The 22,872-nt window shown below is 47.8% G+C and overlaps 11 protein-coding genes across 11 annotated transcripts; 7 read left to right on the top strand and 4 right to left on the bottom strand.

Moving 5' to 3' along the window:
• Positions 1 to 82: 82 nt before the first annotated feature.
• Positions 83 to 1,112, top strand: N7496_005407 (aromatic alcohol reductase; the record flags this gene model as incomplete). The annotated part of the gene is made up of 3 exons (XM_056698336.1): positions 83 to 124; positions 176 to 426; positions 494 to 1,112. The coding sequence occupies 3 exons, from the start codon at positions 83 to 85 to the stop codon at positions 1,110 to 1,112; spliced, it is 912 nt and encodes a 303-aa protein (XP_056556861.1).
• A 477-nt stretch (positions 1,113 to 1,589) lies between these two features.
• Positions 1,590 to 2,258, bottom strand: N7496_005406 (uncharacterized protein; the record flags this gene model as incomplete). Its single annotated transcript, XM_056698335.1, has 1 exon — positions 1,590 to 2,258. The coding sequence occupies one exon, from the start codon at positions 2,256 to 2,258 to the stop codon at positions 1,590 to 1,592; it is 669 nt and encodes a 222-aa protein (XP_056556860.1).
• A 2,522-nt stretch (positions 2,259 to 4,780) lies between these two features.
• Positions 4,781 to 6,718, bottom strand: N7496_005405 (uncharacterized protein; the record flags this gene model as incomplete). The annotated part of the gene is made up of 1 exon (XM_056698334.1): positions 4,781 to 6,718. The coding sequence occupies one exon, from the start codon at positions 6,716 to 6,718 to the stop codon at positions 4,781 to 4,783; it is 1,938 nt and encodes a 645-aa protein (XP_056556859.1).
• Positions 6,719 to 7,083: 365 nt separating this feature from the next.
• On the top strand, positions 7,084 to 8,036 carry N7496_005404 (RTA1 domain-containing protein; the record flags this gene model as incomplete). The annotated part of the gene is made up of 3 exons (XM_056698333.1): positions 7,084 to 7,287; positions 7,342 to 7,436; positions 7,487 to 8,036. 3 exons carry the CDS (start codon positions 7,084 to 7,086, stop codon positions 8,034 to 8,036), a joined length of 849 nt encoding a protein of 282 aa, XP_056556858.1.
• A 380-nt stretch (positions 8,037 to 8,416) lies between these two features.
• N7496_005403 (putative polyhydroxybutyrate depolymerase) lies at positions 8,417 to 9,806 on the bottom strand (the record flags this gene model as incomplete). The annotated part of the gene is made up of 4 exons (XM_056698332.1): positions 8,417 to 8,679; positions 8,732 to 8,875; positions 8,929 to 9,517; positions 9,585 to 9,806. The coding sequence occupies 4 exons, from the start codon at positions 9,804 to 9,806 to the stop codon at positions 8,417 to 8,419; spliced, it is 1,218 nt and encodes a 405-aa protein (XP_056556857.1).
• A 1,313-nt stretch (positions 9,807 to 11,119) lies between these two features.
• Positions 11,120 to 12,948, top strand: N7496_005402 (uncharacterized protein; the record flags this gene model as incomplete). The annotated part of the gene is made up of 7 exons (XM_056698331.1): positions 11,120 to 11,304; positions 11,341 to 11,587; positions 11,640 to 11,757; positions 11,826 to 11,971; positions 12,024 to 12,241; positions 12,295 to 12,753; positions 12,825 to 12,948. 7 exons carry the CDS (start codon positions 11,120 to 11,122, stop codon positions 12,946 to 12,948), a joined length of 1,497 nt encoding a protein of 498 aa, XP_056556856.1.
• Positions 12,949 to 13,202: 254 nt separating this feature from the next.
• N7496_005401 (putative MFS monocarboxylate transporter) lies at positions 13,203 to 14,717 on the bottom strand (the record flags this gene model as incomplete). Its single annotated transcript, XM_056698330.1, has 5 exons — positions 13,203 to 13,356; positions 13,410 to 13,507; positions 13,559 to 14,335; positions 14,404 to 14,620; positions 14,683 to 14,717. The coding sequence occupies 5 exons, from the start codon at positions 14,715 to 14,717 to the stop codon at positions 13,203 to 13,205; spliced, it is 1,281 nt and encodes a 426-aa protein (XP_056556855.1).
• Positions 14,718 to 15,244: 527 nt separating this feature from the next.
• N7496_005400 (Zn(II)2Cys6 transcription factor) lies at positions 15,245 to 17,443 on the top strand (the record flags this gene model as incomplete). The annotated part of the gene is made up of 1 exon (XM_056698329.1): positions 15,245 to 17,443. One exon carries the CDS (start codon positions 15,245 to 15,247, stop codon positions 17,441 to 17,443), a length of 2,199 nt encoding a protein of 732 aa, XP_056556854.1.
• A 1,392-nt stretch (positions 17,444 to 18,835) lies between these two features.
• On the top strand, positions 18,836 to 19,876 carry N7496_005399 (SIR2 family NAD-dependent protein deacylase; the record flags this gene model as incomplete). Its single annotated transcript, XM_056698328.1, has 1 exon — positions 18,836 to 19,876. One exon carries the CDS (start codon positions 18,836 to 18,838, stop codon positions 19,874 to 19,876), a length of 1,041 nt encoding a protein of 346 aa, XP_056556853.1.
• Positions 19,877 to 20,143: 267 nt separating this feature from the next.
• On the top strand, positions 20,144 to 20,707 carry N7496_005398 (cupin domain-containing protein; the record flags this gene model as incomplete). Its single annotated transcript, XM_056698327.1, has 1 exon — positions 20,144 to 20,707. The coding sequence occupies one exon, from the start codon at positions 20,144 to 20,146 to the stop codon at positions 20,705 to 20,707; it is 564 nt and encodes a 187-aa protein (XP_056556852.1).
• Positions 20,708 to 22,107: 1,400 nt separating this feature from the next.
• N7496_005397 (uncharacterized protein) lies at positions 22,108 to 22,793 on the top strand (the record flags this gene model as incomplete). Its single annotated transcript, XM_056698326.1, has 3 exons — positions 22,108 to 22,226; positions 22,280 to 22,378; positions 22,481 to 22,793. 3 exons carry the CDS (start codon positions 22,108 to 22,110, stop codon positions 22,791 to 22,793), a joined length of 531 nt encoding a protein of 176 aa, XP_056556851.1.
• Between the last annotated feature and the right edge of the window lie 79 nt (positions 22,794 to 22,872).

Genomic DNA, 22,872 nt, shown 5'->3' with positions numbered 1-22,872 from the left:
AATCAATTTGTGAGTTTATGGGCCACTGTTCCAAATTAATGATCCTCTCACCGGGTGATATACTACAATCAATACTGTCAAGATGAAAATGCCACACATAATCAAGAACGTCGCTCTTGCCGGGGTAAGGGTAGCCAAAAGCCTACACCTACGTACAAGTTTAACAAGCTCTTAGGCTAGTGGCAATGTCGGAGTTCGGGTGTTTACTGCATTACTTGATCTCGGATTCAACGTGACAGTGCTCACGCGCACTCCTAAGCCCTTTCCAACCGCCGCGCGCGTGGAAGTTGTTGACTTTACTTCGGTGGAGTCATTATCCGCTGTCCTCGCTGGACAAGATGCAGTAATTGACACTACCTTCTCCCCCGAGGTTGAAACGCCACTTCTCCTGATTGACGCCGCAGTCCAGGCAGGAGTGTATCGCTTGTTGGTTTGCCCCTCAATTTGATAACGAATTGACTTCAACTAAGATCCTAATTCATCACGTTATCAGCATTACTAGCGACTTTGGACTCGATCCTGAACTGCTGGGTATCCATGACATGCCTGTCTTCGGGCGTAAGAAGGTTTCCTACGAGGCCGTGAAGAAACAGGCGGCTCAGAACCGCTTGACGTACACCCTAGCGGCATGTGGAGCTTTCCTTGATTGGAGTTTGTCCACCGGTTTCCTTGGGCTGGATTTCGAAGGGAAGAAGGCTTCCATCTATGGTGATGGAAACAACGTTGTTCCATGGTCGACTTTGGAGGATGTGGGTACGGCGACTGCAAATGTTCTTTTGCATCCGGAAGAGACTCTGAACCGCCCGGTCTATGTTCACTCCGTGTACATGTCGCAAAACCAGATCCTGGCCGCCACAAAGGAGGTTCTAGGAACCGAGGGATGGGAGGTCAAGCATAGCGACATGGGGCCTCTTTTGGCGCAAGCGATGACTGATCTCAAGACCGGCAATATCAGTACTGCAACCTTTGAGGTCCAAATTCAGTACTGTCTCGCTAACAAGGCCCTTGCGCACCCCTGGGTACGGGATGATAATCCTCTCTTGGCACTGAAAGAGTGGGACCTGGAGAAGGTTAAGGGACTGATCAAGTCGATCGCTCAGAAATTGGAATGATCACCAGTCTGTTCCCAAGCGCCACTCTATCAATTGTGCGACATTTTAAAGAGAATAGATTTCATGAATTCATGTTACTTACAAGTGATCGAATAAATGCACTGCCAAGATCTAGACAGTAACAGCTAACGTGTGTCTTTCGCTAATAATTGGAGTTCGCATTTAGTACCACAGGACATGGAGATTTCCTCCGATCCACTGTGAGCGATTGCGCAGCATGGAAGGTGATATTCTTATCCACTCAAGATACTTTCCAACTTACTTAATGACAGTTTGTAGAGCAGGAGCGAAGTGCTTTTTGGAATAATCTAAGGGCATGCTTGGGTTGACCATCGCTTGGAAATCTAGTTCAGATGCGTCATAAGTATTCGGTGCAAATCGTCATTTCGAACAACCAGAACAGTTTTGTACACTACCCTCTCCAACATGCAATGTGTCAAACTCCCTCAAGAGATATACGAAATCTGGACTTCGTTGCTAAGGAAAATGGCCAGCATGTATAGCCAAACAAAAGGGAGAATAGAGAAGGTCGTAATCAATCCATGTTGAAACGGAACACAACGCACTTTCGACACGGATACAAATCAAACCAGCGGCTCCATCAGCTACCGTAAAGTATCTCGCAGCAAAGTCGACAATCATGTGTGCCATCTCTGGATCTGCTAGAATTTCATCTCTCGGTACCAGCCGCCGCATACATGCCCAGCCGGTATCTCCAGCCTGAACAATCTTGTCGTCATCAAGGACATGCTTCACAGCTGTGGAGTGCACCCCGTTTGCCGCAACAACGAGATCAGTCTGGAGGACCTCACCATCTTCTGTCGTGACCTTTTGGGTCTGAGCATCAGGGTCGACCACCTTGGCTCGCACTCGCACCTCACAGGAACGCCCTGGTCCTTCGACTTGGGTAGCGAGCTGTCTCAGCTGCGAATGTAGATCCACACGGTGAACAGCATACATCTGCAACACCCACATTAATTCACAGTCCTTATAGTAGGTTGGGACGAGAGTCTTCATGCTTGTGCCGTCGATGAGACTCATTCCACGGAGAGCCACCATACCAGACCGTTCTGGAACAAAATCCCATGACTTGAGGACGCGCGAGGCATTGGGCTTGATGGTGATGGCTGCGCTAACTTCGTGCATTAATGACGATTGCTCGAGAATCTTCTATCCAGCGACAGGTTAGAAGATGTAGAATGGCCGCGGATTGCTAGGGCAGGAGGAATATGCTAACCGTCACTTTGTGACCTGCTCTGCTGAGAGCAACTCCAGCGCCGAGGCCGGCAATTCCAGCACCCACGATGAGAATATCCATAAACCCAGCAATTCAGGTAGTGCTGGAATTTTTATCAGTATTTAGGAGAGCTATATGTGATCGCTATGGGCAATTCTCGATTGGCTCTGTCCTCTATATACCAATACCAACAGTAGTGGAGTGTTGCTACGTGAAGGGTTCCATTGTACCACGCATCTAGATAATCAAACCAAGGTGCCCCAGTCAAATAACTCTTCACTGTCCCCGACGAGGTTTTGGTTTTCCCTAGGGCCGTGTCTCTAATTCGCGCATGGCGATTCCCGATTGTCATTCCCCGAACTTCGGGGACGCCATGTAATCCGGCTTACATCGTTCCACATCCCAGCAACTCTGGAACCATCCCACAAATACCGAGAAAGTATGAAAGCGTTGGATCAAGGGGAAAGGGCTAGAACGGAAATTCGTTGGCTATATATGAAGTCGGAAATGGAATCTATTCAGGACTTTAGAGTTATACCGTGACGTAGAATCGACAAGCTAGAAAAGACTCTCTTTCATATTTCGAGTTTAAGAATGAGAAGTCTTCCAAAGTGAAGCGAATGACCGCTTTGGAATTTCTAATGGTCCCTCCAACTCTACCCAAGAACCTTAAATACCAGCCTTGGCTGTCCTTCAGCATGATCAACAGCCTATTCTGTTGCTGCATCCATTTCCATAGGACGCGGGAGTGCGATGGAAACCATAGGCAAGTTGCTGAGTCTGCTCATCACTGCCATATATGGTATTTACTATATGAATTTCAGCTGCTTGCAAGGCTCTTTGTCGAACCTCTTCATTGAGATATATGGACTCTCTGAGCTGAAGGCAGGATTAGTGTATCTTCCCTTCGGGGTCGGATCATGTGTTGGTGCATGCTGCTCGGGTACTGTTTTGCCCTTGTGTCATGCAAAATATTCTTCGGACTTGACTAAGTTATTTCACAACTAGGCAAGATAATGAATCGTTATTACCGCCTGACAGCTCGTGCTCACGACTTCACAATTGACAGGACACATGGCGATGATATGACGACATTTCTCATCGAAAAGGCCAGGTTTCGAAGTATATGGTTCTCCATAGGTGCCACGGGAATATCCACCGCTGGATATGGATGGACCCTACATTTTAGTACCGTGAGTGGTCTCTTTTATTTAATACAATAATTGGTTGTGCTAGATGGTGGTAGAACTAACGTACAGGGCATATAGCATATAGCGCTCCCTCTTATCCTACAATTTATGATTGGATTCGCAATTGCGATCACTTTCAATGTAAGTAAACGGGCACTCCCTTTGACCAGGATTCTAGAGCGGTATCGCTAAATTGATTGAATTCCAATCGAATCAGTGTTGTGGCAAGCTTCTCACCGACTTGAATCCCGAATCCCCGGCTGCACCGCAGGCAGCAAACAATATTGTCCGATGCTCCCTTGCTGGTGCAGGTCTTGCCTTTCTCCAGGTTTGCTTGGATTCGATGGGACCAGGCTGGACATTCACATTATTCGGTGGCTTGTGCCTTGGCTGCATGGGCTTTGCATGGTTGGACTGGACCTATGGGAAGAACTGGAGGCGGCATAGTCCCTAGAACATCCTAAAATCAAGAATTTAACACGCGTTCTTATGAAATTTGCCATGGTCCAATCCACATCCATCTTATTCTACGGCCGCATATGACTCTTATCGAGGATGAGGCACCTAGAAAAGGGTTTGTGTTAATTGAGGTGGGTATACCGCAGACAGTGCGAGAAGAAAGGAGATCATCCAGCACTGGCGCACAGATCTCAGCTGAAGCCTCGTGCGATTTGAATGGTTCACTTCTATCCACCTGGGATGCCTGGTTTCTTGGCATCTGCACACCTTCCGGGGACGGGGGAACGAAGCTCCACTCATGGGCTGATAGAGATATTAAGAAATGATGAAATGCGCGTAAAGAACCTTGCGGCAGGCTCTCAGATCCGCAATGTTCTGCTTGACGGTGTTCATTTCTGTCAAAATGCCAGTCTGTGCTTCGAGGATGATACATTCTTAACTACCTAAGGTGCACCTAAACCGCACTCCATCACGCGAGTTGTTATGGAAAAGTTGTCAGTTAGGTGCAGTTTAGGTGCGATTCTCAGCTCCGTGTTTCGGAAATAAGCCTCCATATTGATAGAGACAGTCATATCATCTTTCTTTATGTGCAGAGGTGGTAATATTCAGTATATGTAATCTCCTAAATATCGAAACCCAGTCATCTCGCCTTTGTTTTCTTCCCCTGCAGGCGGGCAATATTATCCACTTCCATCGCAAGGATGGCCTTCAAGGTGGCTCTGCGCAGGATGGCCTACTTCCGAGGATCTAGTTCGCTCCATCCAGAATTTGGCTTTTATCGTTTAGTCTCCGGGCACAGGATCATTATCGAACTCTGCTTTGAGCGCGGCGATTTGTTTGTCGAGGCGCTCAAGGATATCCGCCGTGTCCCTGTGCGACGTTGCCTTCGCAGCTTCGTTTCGTAGTAGCTGCGCGTTTTCAATATAAGCATGAGCAGGGCGGTTTTGACTGTTTATTGGAGGCTCCTTTGTGTCGGGAGCCTTCGTACTGGAAAATTGAATCGCCTTAATACCGCGTTGACATGCCCAATAACATAGCCCAGCACACACATTGCGTAGCGCCAACGGCGCGAGATCGACCAGAGAGTGCTGCTTGCCTTGTTCATCGCAGATGGTGTTCAAATCGATCCAACGACATATAGCCAACATGTCATTCAGAGCACGAAGGCATTCATATTCCACACGCGATCTAGTCATCTCTGCCCGCAGATCTCCACTCTCCTTGATGCCGAACTCGGATACAAAGCACTCAACTTGCATCAAGCAATTAATTTCTAATGCCCATAGCACAGCTCGATGAAGATTGATGTGTTGCTGTATCCCAGTTGAGTGACCATTATTGTCGTGAGTCGTCACTGTCCCTGGACTTTCTTCATATCTGCGCAAATGACGGGGACAAGTGTGGTTCCTCCATTGATAGATTCGGGCATATATGTCATGCACATCGTTTGACTCAATCCCACGACGCCTTGCCGAGTTGTTGCCTAACTGTTGCAGAATAGTTCGGGCAATCACTGCGAGTTCAAAGACAGCATCGAGGAAGTCCCTAGCCTCGGTTTGGGGAAGAGTGTCCTTGTCGCTTGCATCCTTGTCGGGAATCAGAGATATCTGTTTACGATCCAGACAATTGAAGGCATCAAGACCATATACGTGCCAATAAAGGAGCACGCGCCGCTCCCGAGCTCTGGCCAACGCCACTGATGAGTCTGTCCCCGTGGAGACACGCTCTTGGATACGGAACTGCAACATCATCATGACGAGCGATTCGTGCCTTAAAAAGAGTCTTCCTAAATTTGAATGGAGCGGCGGACTGTTAGAATCTTCGTATTCAAAATTTACCATAAGAGCCAGCGCCTCAACATTGTCAAGTCTGATTGTTCCGTCGTTGGATGCCGTGCTCTGGGCACCTAGGAATGCCTCTCGAAAGTCATGGGCAAAACGCTGCTGAAGATCCCATTTGTCGGGAACAGTCGTGAAAGGCATCCCACGACAGGCTATAGCAGACGCCAGAATAGGACTACAGCGTCCGTTATGGTAGTCTTGCCAGAAGGCGTCCTCAAGCAGAATCGGCAGCCATGGCGCCGCAAACTTGAAGTAGCAATGTAGTGCAGTAGTGAAAGCGTTGTTCGAGTCTACAACACTGTCCAGCCAAGGAAATTGTTGAAGCGGCTCTGTGTGAATTTGCCGTGGTAGTTCGTCGTTACGAATCTGATCATCAGCGCTAGTACAAGCTTGCGTATCGTGGTGTGCATCTTGCGCTTGGCCGAGCCATTCAAATGATCCTGCACCGTCGCCCATGAAAACTTGATCGAGAAAGAAGATATTGTCACGACTCAGACCAAGAAAATTTTCACCGAACATATCATCGGGATACTGTATTAATGTCGAAGGATCTTCCTCCAGTGGCAGTAGAGGTTCGAGTTGAGATGCCGAAGCAAACGGGGATGTTGCTGGGTTATCCCCTTGTGTTAGGTCAACCCGAACCATCCGTGATCCTCCGTCGCCTAGCGCCACGCCCGCGCTACCTCCGTGGGTAGCTTGACGGGCATGCCGTCGTGTACGTCTCTCAGTTGGGTCATTCAAAATACAAGGTCCCTGGCGCAGGCTGCATTGAGAACATGAGGCAAGACCCTGCCTTGCGCGCAGTGACCGGTCGCATTTGACCTTTCGTCGGTGGCAGAAATCGCATGATTCTCGCGGCAGTCCTCGTTTGAGCTGCATTTCTAGAATGTCACCGTAAATTCGAGAGCGCAAGTTCTGGCGGCGATTTTGTTGGAATCAAGGAACCAAGGAAAGCGGGACTTGCGCGGAGATTCTGCGGCAGATTCTCATGCCCGGAAAATCGAAGGCACGTGACTAACATGTACAATCAAGGTGTATTAGCGGAAATAATGCGGTGATTTCGCGGAACTTCTGCCACTACTCATGGCCAACCACCGAATAGAAGGATAGGTAGAACGATATGAAATCTGGATGCCTATTCGGATGAAAAAAAGGTCGACATCACACCATTTACCTTATAATGAGATTTTCCGGTCGTTCTCACTCACAATGCCCAAAGCCAAGTCGACATCTTTCTTAGCATCATGTCTCAGTCAACCGATTTTTACGGGTATCTCCCTAGCAAGCCAGCAGCCTTGTTTGGAATTGTCTACTTTGGTACAACAGCAATCCTATGCGGTCTTCAAATTATTTTTGGAAGATACAAGCACTACTGGATGGCCACCATTGCCCTCGCTGCTGTGGGGGAGGCTCTCGGTTGGGGGGCGCGACTCTGGGCTCATATCACAGTAAGTGAATTCATACAGTAATGCACATGGAATATATTGTTGAAACGATCTCAGCCAGATGATTGGCTGCCATTCATGATCCAAATTTGCAGCCTCGGCATCACTCCGGTCTGTGTTTCCGCCGCAGACTATGTCCTGTTTTGCCAAATGTAAGCAACCCGATCAAAAGGTAAGGGAAGAATTTGCTAATAAGATGCAGTATCCAAAATACTAGGCCTCGGCTGTTCCATATCTCTTCCAAGTTCTTCTGGATTGGTTTTATCCTCCTGGATATCATCTCATTATCCATTCAAACCGTAGGAGGAGTTTTGGTGTCAAGTGCCCAGAACATGGACCAACTAAACTATGGATCGCACATCATGCTGGATGGAATCATATTTCAGTTCAGCAATGCCGTCTTGTTTGTGCTGTTGTTGTTGGGGGCAATATTCAGGATGCGTTCGAAGGGTATGCGGCAACTTTCTGTCACTGGATGGCCGACCATGCTCGCTATGTGGGTTTCAACAGTTATGGTGTTTATTCGCAATGCATATCGAATCGCCGAATTGTCGGGTGGATGGAATGGCCATTTGGTGCGCACTGAATGGTATCTCGTCGCTTTCGATATGGGGCCAATAGCGGTAGCAGTGGGGGCATTCGTTGTGTTCAGTCCATCATTATTCTTCGATAATGAGCACCAAGGAGGAGTCAACAAAGCTCAATCAACCGATTGCGTTTTGCTTTCCTCACCACAGGAAAGAGCTGTATGAAAGGCACCTTGGGGTGCGGTGGCTACATTGGAGTTTTGCACATCAACGCCTGAGAAAGTTCTTCAACCGCTACTTCGCTCAGTTATCTGGGACTACGTACTTCAGGTTTTGATAAAAAAAAATACAATAACATACAACAGCCAGGATTCGCATGTGGTCACCCACCATACTACTAACTGGCCGGCGTGTGGTTTAAGTACGGCTGAGCGGACGGGAAGCCCTGTTCTCCACACCCTATGGTCGTATGTGCTTAATGAAGCCTTATCAGGGAATAAATAGACTGGTATTTTGGACCTAACAACTTGCACCTCGCTCGATACGTGGTAAGGCTCCTGCGACAGAAGGACGAGAACTTTCACTCGCGAATCTCTCCTTGACCTCTATAAAGGTAACAAGCACTGAGCATACAACATACTGTAGGCAGTGCAAACTCCTTGGGCACATGTTGTAGGTCCAGTCCAGCCATATCCACCGCACTGCCCATAGAGAGGCGCACCTGTCCCAGTGCTGCCCGAAGACGTTGTCGTAGATGTGGGCTTCGTGGTCGTGGCCAATGTGGTACTACTGGTGGGGGTACTACCACCACCAGAGTTACCGCTCATGATCTGCGCAACTTGATTGACAATGGCCACCATTTGGACTCCTATAAATAGTGAGAACTACTTCAAAAATTATTCCTTGGAAATTCCATTTACCTCCAATCTGGTCTGCATTCGAACCATACCAACCCACCCAATCCCAGCAGCCATTCGGGTTGCTCAGTTGAGTGCCGCTCCAAATTGTATGCAGGGAATTGTCAGGAATCGCCTGGGGGTAAAGTATGATGATGTTATTGGTATCTGGGGGAAAATCAGTCATACTTTCGCATAATGTAAGAACATCTCCCACTTACCAGCCCACTGATTGTAGCCCGTATTCTGAACAAACTTCATCTGGATACTGCTATAGCTTTGTAGGCATCCATGCAAGGCAACGTGAAGCTTGCAGACAGTGGTACCACTTTGACAGCTAGCAGGAACATAGAGGTAGCCGGTGGTGTCCATTCCAGAAGCGCCGTATGCACCAGTCTGTGCGAAAGAAACAACAGAGCCTGAAAGGGTCCCGGTATTTCTCGCGTTGAGAGAGCCGTACATCCACTTCAGTACTGCTCCAGCGCCATCATAGTTACAGTTACTAATATAAGGTGAACTGGACATGCTGCATGAGTTGTCACCCGAGCCATCAAAGTCAGTTGGGAAGGTGTGGACAGCACCGCTTGTAGTCACGTATGAAACATCAGCCGAAGTGTCAAAGTTGCTTAGTTGGGAATTCAGCGCATTCATCACGTTCTGTCCCACAGTTGTATCCGAAGTTCCAGTCCAGAGATATATTTTGCGATTCTTCAAGTTGCTAGTTGGCGCAATTTGATTGCCACTCCACGACTTCATGTTTGCAATTGGTGTAGTTATAGACGGGTTCTGGTTATACATGCAGCTGGTATACTATAGGTCAATTCAGGGATTAGCTGATCACATTGATGAGAGGTGCTCCACGAATGGGTGCTCTTACCGCTTGGTTGCGGGCGCAGTCGTATGGACCGCCTGCGAACACACCAAAGCCAGTCTGGAAGACATTCGAATATGCCACGCCGAGCTGGGCTGAAAAGAATCCACCGCTGGAAAGGCCGGATACCGATACAGAGCTGGGGTCGACATTATAGGCCCCCAGGGCTGCAGCGGAAGTAGTTCCTGCCAAGCTAGCCAGCCCAATGAGGCTTCCCCAGTAAGTCATGTTGAAGATTTATTCTGGCAGGTGGATTGTAAATGAAGTTGTCCTGCTTCGGGTATCTTTTGAGGAAATTCAGAGCGTGTTATATACAGACGATTTCGCTTATTCTTCGCCCATGTCGTAACGATGTAAACACACGGTTCATCTTGGTGTTTTGTTTAGGTCACATGGAAGCACTTGACGAACTAGGTCGAGGTCGTGAAGAACTCGATTACCCCACGTTTCGGATCCGTTAAACGAAGGGGTCGCAACCTTTGGTAGGGATAGGGTGTCGGACTCCCGCTTCGTTGCCTTTCAAGTTAGAATAATGAAGCCTGTGCGTACCCCGGAGTCGGATGCTGGCGTGCGGGGTAGGAACTCGCGGAGTAACCCTGTCGAAGCGAGGTGAAGAAACAGCCGGTTCCGAGACCCTGCTCTTCAGGAATCAATAAATCTGAGATCAACGTAAATTTTAATGAAATGATCATAATGTCATTCTCGCCAGTACAAAAATGTACTCTTAAGAACCTGCGCCGAGTCCCTCCTTTTGGTCAACTTGAGCCCGACTTGGTGACTAGTCGTAAATAGGGATCGATGAATGATGAAACTAACATAATATCTCCTTATATACACGGAAGATTTAGCGGCAGATCAATAATTTGGTCAAGCGCTTTGCGCACTCCTTTCGCTTCAATCCCTTCATACCCAGTAATTTTACTCAATCTGGAAATTGCTATAATTGTTCCCGATGATCCAATTATACATTTTCAATCCTGTTAGCCGAGGATGATCAAGCCTTCTTGATCTGGCGTCTGGTGGATTGAAGCTGTAAGCGGATCGGATCCGATCCGAGGCCCTCGTATGCCTGATTGCTTCGGCTCGAGTCACACTAAGCTCCGAGATCCTAGTCGATGACCTGGCACAATTTAATTGCAAAGTTGAAATGAGTGCAGCAGTCTTCGATATCCTCACTCGCTGCCAAAAGATCCCTGTCTACGCAGCATTTCGGAATAGCGAATCTTGATGTTCATCCAGTCGTTGCTTAGGGAAGTAGGAATTTGGCACTACTAGCGACGAATTTTTTCTATTGGTTTGACACTTCACATAGACCTTTCGGATCCGAAAGAAGAAATGCTCTGAATGGTCTGTGTCGCACATTTCGCTTCTTTTGACCTTTTCGTGGATGCGCTGAGCTCTCGAGCACTAGGGCCTTGGAGCGTTGTGAAAGCGAGGGGGCTTTCAGGCGGCTATATAGCACACGTATACCCGGTGGGATAAAATTGCAAATCACTTCCAAGGATTGCCTTTTAGATTCTCTGTTTGTTGAAATATTCATCATGGCGATCGCGGGCACAGAATCGGTGGATGTCGCCAAGGAATCCGCCCAGGATGACTACATTCTGTCTCACCGCGAGAAACAGATAATGCGGCGCATTGATTTGCGCCTTGTTTTGGGTGCTGCTTTAGGATACTCTGTTAATTTGATGGATCGAGGTAATGTCGGAATGGCAGCCATCGCAGGGTAAGAATAATCACAATCCTAACATACATAGTCAAGAGTAACTGATGTGCGTAGAATGCTGAAGGACCTTGATTTTGTCGGCTATCGATATGTATGTCCCGTCACCCCCTTTAAATCCCAAGCACCACGCGTGGCACTAATGAATCGTATCAAGTCCTTGGTGGTTCTAATGTTCTTTGTCACCTATGTGACATTCCAACCACCATCAACAATTTTAATCAGGAAGATTGGACCCCCTAAATTTCTATCAGTAATCATTTTCTCTTGGGGAATATTGATGCTTGTGAGTTCTCCACTGTCAATCTTGAGATAACTTTATCCTGACTGTGTCATAGGGTATGGGATTTGCCAAGACTTGGAGTCAGGTTCTCGCCATCCGTATACTCCTGGGAGTTTTTGCAGCGGGTTACTTCCCGGGATGCATGTATTTGCTATCCTGTTGGTACCTTCGTTGTGAGTTTCAACTGGCGGATACTCACATCTATAATTTTCTACTAATCCATGTATGCCAATCCTCTCAGATGAGGTACAGAAGCGATTCTCCGTATTCTACGGCGTGGGCTGTGTAGCATCGGCCCTGGCAGGTATCTTGGCCTTTGGATTGATCCAAATGGATGGTGTTCAGGGAATTTCGGGTTGGCGTTGGATCTTCATCATGGAAGGAGTGGTATGTTAAGTCTCTATCATCTATGCTCCTTTTTGGATATTGACTTTATCAGATAACCGTTGGTCTCGGTATTCTCTGTTATATTCTCATTGTTGATTTCCCGGACAAAGCATCTAGGAGCTGGAATTTCCTCACTGAGGAAGAATGTGCTTTCGTCATCCGCCGCATTGATCGTGATCGACTGGATGCGGAGCCAGAGGCGTTTACACTTCGACGTTTTCTAAAGCCGGCACTTGATATTAAGATCTGGGGATTTGCAGTCCTGTTCGGGTAAGTAGTCAGTCTCAATACAATAAGGTCTTCGCACTAAACTTACCTTGCAGCTGCTTGACTATCAACACATACGCCATGGCATACTTCCTTCCTCTCATTCTTTCTGATGGCATGGGATTCGGGGTTGGAGCATCTCAATGTCTCTCTGCACCACCATGGGTATTCGCGGTTCTGGTCATGTTCGCGACGGCTTGGGTTGGAGATACAATTCAAAGACGGGTTCCAGTATTACTTTTCAACGTCTGCCTCTCGCTTATTGGTCTGCCTATGATGGGATTTTTGAAGGGTAATGCAGCTCGATACGTTGGAGTATTCTTGACTGTTGCAGGAGCCAACGCAAATGTTCCCGCTTGCATGGCATGGCAAGCCAATAATATCCGAGGCCAGTGGACACGTGCATTCTCCAGCGCTACTCTGATTGCATTCGACGGTATCGGAGGGATTATTGCCAGCCTGGTTTTCGAGAAAGATGCACCTCGATACCGGCCGGGTGTATATACTGCGCTTGGGTAAGTACCCCTATGTAACATTTTAAAACAACTGAAAACTGCACAAAGGACATGCTAATGCATATAACTAGCGCAAATATTGTCTTCCTTCTAACTGTATTGTCCCTGGCTCTTTGGTACCGACATTGTAACAAGAAGGCAGATCGCGGCGAGCTTATCATTGCTGGTGTGGCAGGGTTCCGCTATACTATCTAGGAAGCGCACAATTTGCATTGCGTAGGCTTTGATGCCGGCTATTACGGGTTGCTTCGCTACATCAGAACTCATTGCTCCTTGTACAAATGCTTGATTATCCCAACCTATTTATTTCTTCTATGCGCAAATCACCATTAAGCCGAGTATTAAGCACGACATGCCGAATGCAACTATTTAAGAGACACGAGTTTCGGTCCCTTTTTCAGTCAACCACGGATCTACCTTTACGAGGGATAAAATATCAAGGGAAGACTTTAAACAATGGCAGCAAGTTTTCGGTTCTGCGCCAAACGAGCAGCCCCAAGCAAGACGCCACCCAGCAATAGCGAGATCCCCGAAAATATAGATAACGATAGGTACCCATATTTTTCAACCAACGCACCGCTGATGGGAACATTTGCCATGGCACTATGAGCTCTATATTAGTAAATCATTCATATTCAATTAGAGTAATGACTTACGACAATGCCGTAGACCCACTAACACTGCCAATAGCCAGACCCAGCGTAGAGGGAGTGGCCACTTGGGCAGCACAGGCTTGCTGAAGCGATAAGATACCCTAAGGCTTCGGTCAGCACGTTCAAAGCAATGATACTGGGAATATACCCACCCCAGATGCAAATCCATAGGCTGCGGACCAAATGCCCAATCCGGCTACTGATTCCACCCTTGTCCAGCACAAGGCCACGAGACCCGCCACTAGGGTCGACACAATACAGCAGTTGAATTTTCCATACTTGTCAGCAACAATACCTGGCAGGATGCGACCGAAGAAAGACGCGCCGTTGACAATTGACACTGTGTAAAAGCCAAAGCTCGAGGGAAAGCCCTTATCAACAGAAAATGAAGTTGTGTAGAAAAAGGGCGAAAACATGCCGAAGTATGTAATAAACATGGCGCCACAGAGAAGTTGCATTTCTGGCTTGCGAAGCAATGCGATCGCTTCGGTCTTTCTGTCAGTGTCTTTTGTTTGAGAAATGGCATTGTCGGTACTGGATCCCCGGCTGTGGTCCATGTCTTCGACGGCTGCATTGGGGATTATCGGTGGTTTGGCAGCGACGCAAGAGAAAGAAAGACATGGAATCATGATGAAGCCGACAATGCGCATTGTCCATGGGAACCCAATATCAGGGATTTTCAACAGCTTGTCGACGGCAATGGGCCAAATAACCCCACCCAGGGATGAACCTGCAAGCACAATTCCCATGGCCAAAGCGCGCTTGCGTTTGATGTGCTGCCCTACGAGAGCCAGCATCGGCCATGTAACTAGTGACATAGATATCCCGAGGAGGACGCCTTGTGCTAAGAAAAACTGATAGAACTCCTCACATAGGGACGTCATCATAACTGCGAAAATTGTTCCAAGAGATCCGATGTATGCCAGCAGCTTCAAGGAAGTAGTTTGTTAGACTAGTTCTTCTTTTCTTCGCGAATTCTTTGCATCTACCGACTCACCTTGGGGCCAAACACATCAAGCATTGTACCAGAAACGACAGATATCGAAAATAGAAAGAAAATGGATATTGCGCCAAGCCATGCAATTGTCGACTGGGAGCTTTGGGCTAGCTGATTTGTTGCGTAGTACTCTTGGAAGATTCCGAAGGAGTTCATAAAGCCCACAGTGCAGAAGAGGCAGGTAGCCGCTCCAGAGATGACGAGCCAAGCTCTGGGGCTGCATTTCGAAGCTGTTTAGTCTTTCATATATCCGGCCATAAAGATCTTGAAATCACATACGTGTATTCACTTTGTAACTTCTCGTCAGACCCCATGTTTAATGTCAATCCTGTGCGCGGGTGCTGTAGAAGCGAGAGGAAACGGTGTAATCAGAGTCAAGTAGAGCCTGGAAAATCTTCAAGGAGATGAAGATTAAAAATTGGAATGAATCTGAGTTTTATGGCGAATCGCAAGCTTTTATGTACAAAATTTCCCGTGAAGAAATATTTCTAGCAACTTGCAAGCTTCCTCGGAGGCTCCGTCTCGATCGGCGACGCCAAGACCGGGCTGTCCGCGGACAGTCCGGTCCCCTTCTGCTTGTTCTCCTCCTCATCCTTCCACAACAAACGCGACCTGTTTTACATCATGCGTGGTCGCGCCTTGCAGTAACAAGATCCATTGATTTACAGGCCCAATGATCCATTTCTCAATGACCATTCACCACGACTTCCAGCTATCCTGTCCATGACCACCTCAATAAAGCCCCTTTCTCCAACTTTCCTGCTAGTCATCTAGTTTTTTTTACTCCTCCTTCTTCAAGAAAACCTCCTCCTGCACTCATTCCCAGGACCAGGAGACTGCAATGAAGCGCAAATCAGCACACGAGAGTACCACGCCACAAAAGCAGCCTAGACAAGACCCAGTGTCTTGCGAGTCGTGTCGAAAGAAAAAGACGAAATGCGACCGACAGGTTCCCTGTGGCAGTTGTAAATCTCGACGAATTGATTGCACATACGGCGGTAATGGCCCAGTGGCTCCTAGCCCCGTTGCAACACCCGTCGATCAGGTGGGTGATGTACCGTGCAATAGCGTGACGTCCTCTCAACCGATACAGGCGACAGAGGCCTCTCGCGAGAGTGTTCAGACTCGCAGCACAGAGGATCCACTCATGACGGCAGACCGGCTTGAGAATATCCTCATGGGTCACCGGATCCCGAGTGCTGTTCCATCAGCTCTCCGAGAAGAGCTGTCCAGACCTCAGCCCATGCAAGCAACCCGCTCCCGACCACACAAGGGGACTGCCATCAGCAGCTTTCTGACTATGATTCGTGATGGTGGCTATGTGTCTTCTGAACATCCAGCCACCGTTCATCTGGCGTCATTTCTGCCGCCAGAGGATGATGCGTTAAGCCTTTTCAACTATTACCTTAGTCACCTCGACTACCAGTATCATATTGTTGTTCCCGCCAGAACGGAGCAAAATATCCGCTATTTGTACCGTGCACTTGCCCGCGGCTGGTCGGAGGACTTGAATAGTATCGCTCTCCTTTTCAGCATTCTTGCAACTGCTTTGTTTTATCAGCTGCTATCCACTGAGTCTTCAGAAGTTGCCGAGAACTGTAGTCGCGAGATGGCGTTTCTCGCTGGCGCGGCCTTGGTTCAGAGCAACTACGTTGCCTATCCAACGATAGAGGGATTGCAGGCAGCCATGATCATCGGACATCACTTGTCAAGCCTAACCCTGAACTCATGTGTGAGCTCGTTGTTTTTGCATGGTGGGCTTGTGAGTCAGGCTAAAAGTCTCGGTCTCCATCTACTCGATTCCCCTCGAGTTGTAGCTGAGCGTCAAGAAAAGGGAATTGACAAGGCTGAGACTGAGTTGAAACGCCGGCTGTGGTGGGATCTAGCGTCTTATGACTGGTATAAACCCTCCTTATTCTATCACCGGATGCCATTTTGCTCACAATCTCGTCCCAGGTTAATCGGTTTCCTGAGTGGCCCCCAAGAATGGACGTACACAATCCACCCTCAACACATGAATGTGCGCCGACCGTTGAATAGAGAAGATGATATAATCGGAATCGAGACTGGGCTGCCATTGATTATGCCAACGTGCATGTCATATACCCTACAGCGCCTGAAATTGGCCGAAGTATGCCGGGAGATTGTCGATGCAGCGGCACCTTACCACCTTCAAGGCAAAGAGCTTCCTTACGAGACTGTACTTGATTTGGATCGCAAGCTGCAACAGGCATACTCAGAAATTCCAGCATTCTTCCGCTTTGACCAATCATCACGCCGTCAGTTTGCGACTCTTTATCTCCAGCGACGGGAAATAGCGTGGCAGCGAGCCTTTATCCAACAGGGCTACCATTCACGTCTTTGTCGGCTACATCGTCAATACTTTATTCGTGGTGCAAGAGACCCAAGATACTCCTACTCGCATGTTGTGTCTCTTCAGTCTGCCCGGAAGGTCTTGGAAGTTAAGCGCATTATGGACGAGGAAGAACCTCTTTTCACAGTTAACAGCTCTTTTTTCTGGGCAGTCATGCATCATGTTTTCATGGCAGCAGTTATCTTATTGATTGATGTTTGTTTCAACTGGGACGATATTCTCGCATCTAAGAGGAAGGAGGAGGTTCTTGATGCTTGCCGACTGCTAAGCCGCGCTCAGCAATGCTCGTCGGTTGCTCGAGAAGGAATCAACGCGATGATGGGCATTCTTCGCAAGCATTGGAAACAAGAGAGGAGACCAATCACATCCAGTGGGACACAAGCCCGACAACCATCCTCACCTGGCTTCGATGCCTCTGCCTTGCACGATCAGAGTGATATACAAACCGCCGGGCATGTTGAAGACTCTAAAACTGTCCGCTTTGATGATCCTGAGCAGAAGCATGACCAGTCCATTGACCCAGTTAATTCCGAACTTGGGCAGATTCCCTTGGAAGATTTGTGGAGTCAGATGCTTGACGAAAGTGCTCATGTTGCATTGAACACCCCAGATTGGATGGATCTGTTGACGGAACTGACTAACGCTACTGTCCCTGGAAGCGAATGACCTTCAAGCTATTGTGTTATGACGTCACTTTTTCTAGATTGTTTAGATCACTAAGCGACGCTAAGCCCATTTAGATAATGCCATCCTGTCAGAAGATTAACGCTTCCTTACGATGATCTAGAAGATTAGGTGACATTCATATCGTGTGAAATCACCATTCTAAATCCCCGATTCTCTCTGGCCTTCATATATCTTCGACGATGTCCAACCTCAGCGAACTCCTTCATCGACAACGACCAGGGCCATGGCAGAAGTTCCGAGACCAGCCATGTATATTCCTCGCGCGCACACTTTACGGTTGGCATAAACCCATTCCAGCTACGCCGCTCACAAGTCCGACTACGATTGTCTGTATCTCCGACACTCATAACGCTCAGATCAGTATTCCAGATGGAGATATTCTAATTCATGCGGGTGATCTCACGCAATCTGGATCTTTCAAGGAACTCCAAGAAGCACTCGCCTGGTTACGCATCCAGCCCCATCCCACCAAAATTGTTGTTGCCGGCAATCATGATCTACTACTTGATTCAAAATTTTATAACCTATCAGGTGGGGCAGCTTCTGAACGAGCTCAACTCGACTGGGGCGATATTATCTACCTAGAAAACGAGGAGGTGACGATTTCCTGTCCGAATGGTCGCCAACTAAGGGTCTACGGGAGTCCTTATTCTATACGCCACGGTAACTGGGCCTTTCAATATCCTCGAGGTGAAGACGTGTGGACTAGTTCGGTGCCAGATGGAATTGATGTGCTCGTTACTCACGGTCCACCACTTGCCCATCTTGACTTGCTAAAATTGGGCTGCCCTCGTCTACTGGAGGCACTCTGGAGAATTCGACCAAGGCTACATGTATTCGGGCAAATCCATGAAGGGGCAGGTACCGAGTGTATGTTGTTTGATAGACTCCAAAATGCGTACGAGCGCACTATCGCCGCCGGAGGGGGTATTAGAAATTTTCTATTCACAGGGTGGGAACTAGTCAAGGCATATTTCTGCCCGACCGTAGAAGCGAACTGTTTACTGTAAACGCATCCATAATTGGGGGTTTGCGGGATGAGGAACTGAGGGAGCCTATCAAGATATTGATTTAATGTTGCAATCTGATTGACCGAGCTTACCAAGATGACTCGTGCAAGTGATTCCTCGATCTATCTTTTTGTTGAGCTTCGTAGCCGATGTACACTGTTATGTTGCTGAGTCCAACGAACCCAATGCCCCACTTTGGGGGCGACCTGCAGGCACCAATGTCAGCAATGCGGCTCATGCAGTGTTGTCAACAAAGCCCCGTCACATGATGTTTTGATTTTATGCTGCCTGTTTCAGTCTCTCGAGCGTGTCTGTTTAGCCTGCCATTAGATCTTAAGACAGATCAAAGGGCAAAAACGCGATGGCCTTCACGACCGAGAACAGGTCGCAAGCGACTGCTCATACGGATGAAGAGATCGATCTACAAGCCATTGCAAGCCGCATTAAGAACGGCCAGATCACTCGAGTGGTGGTCTTGACTGGTGCTGGTATCAGTACTGCTGCGGGCATACCTGACTTCAGATCGCCCAACACTGGTCTCTACGACAAACTCGCGCCTTTGAATCTCCCCTATCCAGAGGCAATTTTCCACATCAGCTACTTTTCCCACACTCCGGAGCCTTTCTATGCAATTGCGCAAGCTCGCCATCCGGGAAATCTCAAACCAACTATTTCTCATGCTTTCATCGCACTTTTAGCGAAAAAGAATGTGCTGCATTTTGCTTTCACCCAGAATATTGATGGTCTTGAGCAGGACATGGGTGTTCCTGTAGACAAGATCATATGGGCACATGGCAACTGGAAGAGTCAGCATTGTTGGAAATGCAAGGCCGAATACCCAGAGGATTCGATGAAAAAGGCGATCCGTGAGGGTGAAGTGCCTTATTGCCAGCAGCCCGAATGTGGCGGTGCAGTCAAGCCGAATGTTGTGTTCTTCGGGCAATCTCTGCCTCTTGAATTTGATGAAAAGCAGAAGCTTGTGCCAGAGGCAGACCTTATGCTTGTTATGGGAACGAGTTTGAAGGTTGCTCCATGCTCACAGTTACCACGACTTGTCAAAGAGGGGACTCCGCGGGTCTTGATCAATATAGAGAGATCCGGAGATATCGGTAGCAGAAAAGAGGATGTCTGTGTGCTTGGCTCTTGTGATGATGGGGTACGTAAATTTGCCGACAAGCTTGGCTGGAGGGATGAATTGGAGGCCCTTTGGAGTAGTGTGGTGGAGACAAAGAAAGATGATCGAGAGTTCGAAGGGGTCCCAAGTCTTGATGAGTGTATTGCCAAAGCGGCAAGGCAGATGGACGAGCGCTTGAAGATTTCGAACGGGCATAAACGTATGTTAGAGAGCCACCTGGGTAACAAGCTTGCACAGATCAAGGCAAAGCCTACAATGCAGCCCTGAAGCTCAAATAGTTCCAATGTGTGTCAGAAATATCAAGTATCCATTTGAGGCTGTTTGTAAAGGCGTTCAATCTTGTCTGTGCCACCGGGTAAGCCGCCCGCAATTTTGGCTCCTCGAATGATGCCATGATGATGCACGACGCCATCTCCGCCGTGCTTCATTATAACTCTAAAGGATAGAATTTCAGTATTCACTGTTGATCAAATACTTCTTTTTCAACCTTTTGACCATCTCCCCAGAACCAAATGCGAACGCACTTGACAGATAATGTCCCCCCACAAGAAAAACGACCTCCCCTACATCCACCGCTATATCACCACCCACAGTTCCGACGGCGAAGCAGTGTTTGTCTCCCATGCGCAAATACCCGATTACATGCCATCGAAGCCAGCCGGCGAAGATGGCGAGATAGCACTTTTATACGCCACCACAAGTGTCCCAACCAACATCGATGACGAAGCCGACATAGCGATTTACGACGAATTTCTCCACCAAGCACCAGGACTTACAACAGAGTCAGGAACTACATTCAGGATGATTGATCTTCGACCCGGTAAGATCAGCCCTATGCACCGCACTGTTAGTATCGACTACGGAGTGGTGGTGGAGGGCGAAGTCGATTTGATACTGGACTCCGGGGAAAGTCGGCATCTACGGCGAGGCGACGTAAGCGTACAGAGAGGCACTGCACATTGCTTTCGGAATCGAAGCTCGACGGAATGGTGTCGAATGCTGTTTGTCTTTTTGCCAATGCAGAAGATTACAATTAAAGGCAAGGAACTGGACGAAGAGGTATATGATCAGCAATATGAGAAGCCAGGAGGAGATTAAGGTCTACGATTCTTCAGTGGTCAATTATGGACTATGATTGAGAGGTGCCTGGAGTACATATGACTACCGTATGTTCTATTCTATTGGCTAATTGGTCGCCTATCATTGTGGATCTTGAACAATCGCTTTTTCGTTTGAGAAACTTGACATCGCCTCATCGCCCTATTCCCATGCCCAAATCCCGATAGGCCGATGGTAACATTGTCAATGAATCCACTTCTTCTGGTTCATCCATGCTGCAAAGTTGCTTGCTACCCTCGCAACAAACGCGATCAGTGTCCGGATCAGGTCATGCCAGCGGAGTATACCAGTGACCATAAATATCACCTTCTCCCACAAATCATTAAAACATTTTCCGATCAAAGTGTAGGGAGAACTATTTTTGGTCCGTCTCTCAGTACATCAAAGACCCCCCTTCCCAGTATCATATTTCTGAGTTGGATTGAGAAAATACTTGAAGCAAAGCCTTTGATCTATTGGCCTCGTAGAACTAAATTCGCCAAAATCTAGACCTCGGATCCTTGGTTGGCGAAATATCCTCGAACAATAGCCACATTGTTAGAACGAACGGCTTTTTGTTCGCATGCGTGCAGTCGGCTAAATTATCCCTGGTGTCAATGCACTAGAATCCTGTAATTCTAATTCAGGTACCCGCCACCTTTTCTTGATCAGAGGAGATAATGAGATCAAGAAGATAAGGGTCCTGCACATTCCTCATCCGGCCACATCGCCGTCACCATTGGTTGACGGAAACATTGGGGTTAACCGAAGAATGCAACCCAAACCCCTTCGGGAAATGGAATGTCACCCTAAGAAGATCTTAAGATCTTACGACGACATGGCAGCTCTTGAATGCTAACAAGTTCAATCCATCGGGGGCCGAATGTATGCTCGGCAAGCCGGCACGAAAGTTTTCTAGCTTTCGACCCGGCATCAAGGGAAAGCGCTACGGGTTCTAATAATCTAATATGCAATTTAGATCATAGCCTATAGCTTGTTTCCGAATTCGTCTAATTTCTTCCTTTCTACAACCATGGACAGCTGGGTTTCTCGATTTCCATGGTACTTAATCGCTCCTCACTTTTTTGAATCTCCTCAGAGGGCCCAGAGTCCCTTTCCATGGAGCAAGTCACTTACAATCCCCACTCCTGTCAACGTGCCGTCAGGAACAGGCCCAGATCACTTAGGTTGAGATCTGAAGGTTCCATTAATTTCGTCACCACTCGAATGTAACCTCCTCCTTGTGGTCTTAGACTTATCTTATTATATCTTCAGGACGGATTTACGAAAGAGCCCGTTCTTCTTGTCGTTATTTCAATTTTTGCATTTTCATTCTATCATAGTGCATATCCATCGCTTTTACTAATTTTTTTCTGCTCATATATCCGTCGAACGTCAGCATGCGCTACTTTCCTCTCATAATAGCAGTGTCGGCTCTTTTCGCCGCCGCACAAGAGCCTACACCGGTGTCTCAGAGCGCAGCCACGCCAAGCGACAGTACACAATGCGCTTCTCAACAGTAGGTACCGACGGCAAACTCTTCTATGAATCAACGTGTCTAATGGCAAGCAGGGTTGTAGATAATTGTGTTGCAATCATGAAGAAGGCTCTTGAAAAATGCTCATCGGATAACTGGGATTGCAAATGCTCAGGGTCCGCAAATATCGCAAAGTGAGTACAATCTAGACTTCCCGCCCTCTCAATCACTCATTAAACACTCGTCTTTTCTATGGTCCTTTCTTCGCTCCAGAGTGCTGATCTTTGTACGTACAGTTGTTACGTGAATTGCCCCGACAGCCCAGACTATATCGCCGCTCAGTCATCCAGTGCCTCTGATTGCGCTACTGCCAACGCCTACGACAAAGGACATACCGTCGTACCAGACACGTGGAAGACGATGGACTTCTACAATAATGTCCGTGTAACCGCAACGAGTACCAACAACGAAGCCAGCCCGACATCTACTGGGGCAAAGATATTGGACACTCATAAGGAATCTGCGAAGCCGTCTAAGGGGGCCGCAAATGTGAAAGCCACGGGGAGCTGGCTTGCTTTGGTTGGTTTAGGTATCGGTGCTTTCTTCTGAGGACCGGAGGAAGGTCTCAACTATTGCATTAGGCTACTTGATTTAAATTTTCTTCTCTCACTTTCAACAGAATTCATTT

The sequence above is a fragment of the Penicillium cataractarum genome (assembly GCF_028827025.1).
Source record: "Penicillium cataractarum strain IBT 29864 chromosome Unknown utg000004l, whole genome shotgun sequence".
In the NCBI taxonomy this organism is placed as follows: Eukaryota; Fungi; Ascomycota; class Eurotiomycetes; order Eurotiales; family Aspergillaceae; genus Penicillium; species Penicillium cataractarum.
The sequence above is the reverse complement of the archived record's forward strand: the minus strand, read 5'-3'. Positions and strand labels throughout refer to the sequence as shown.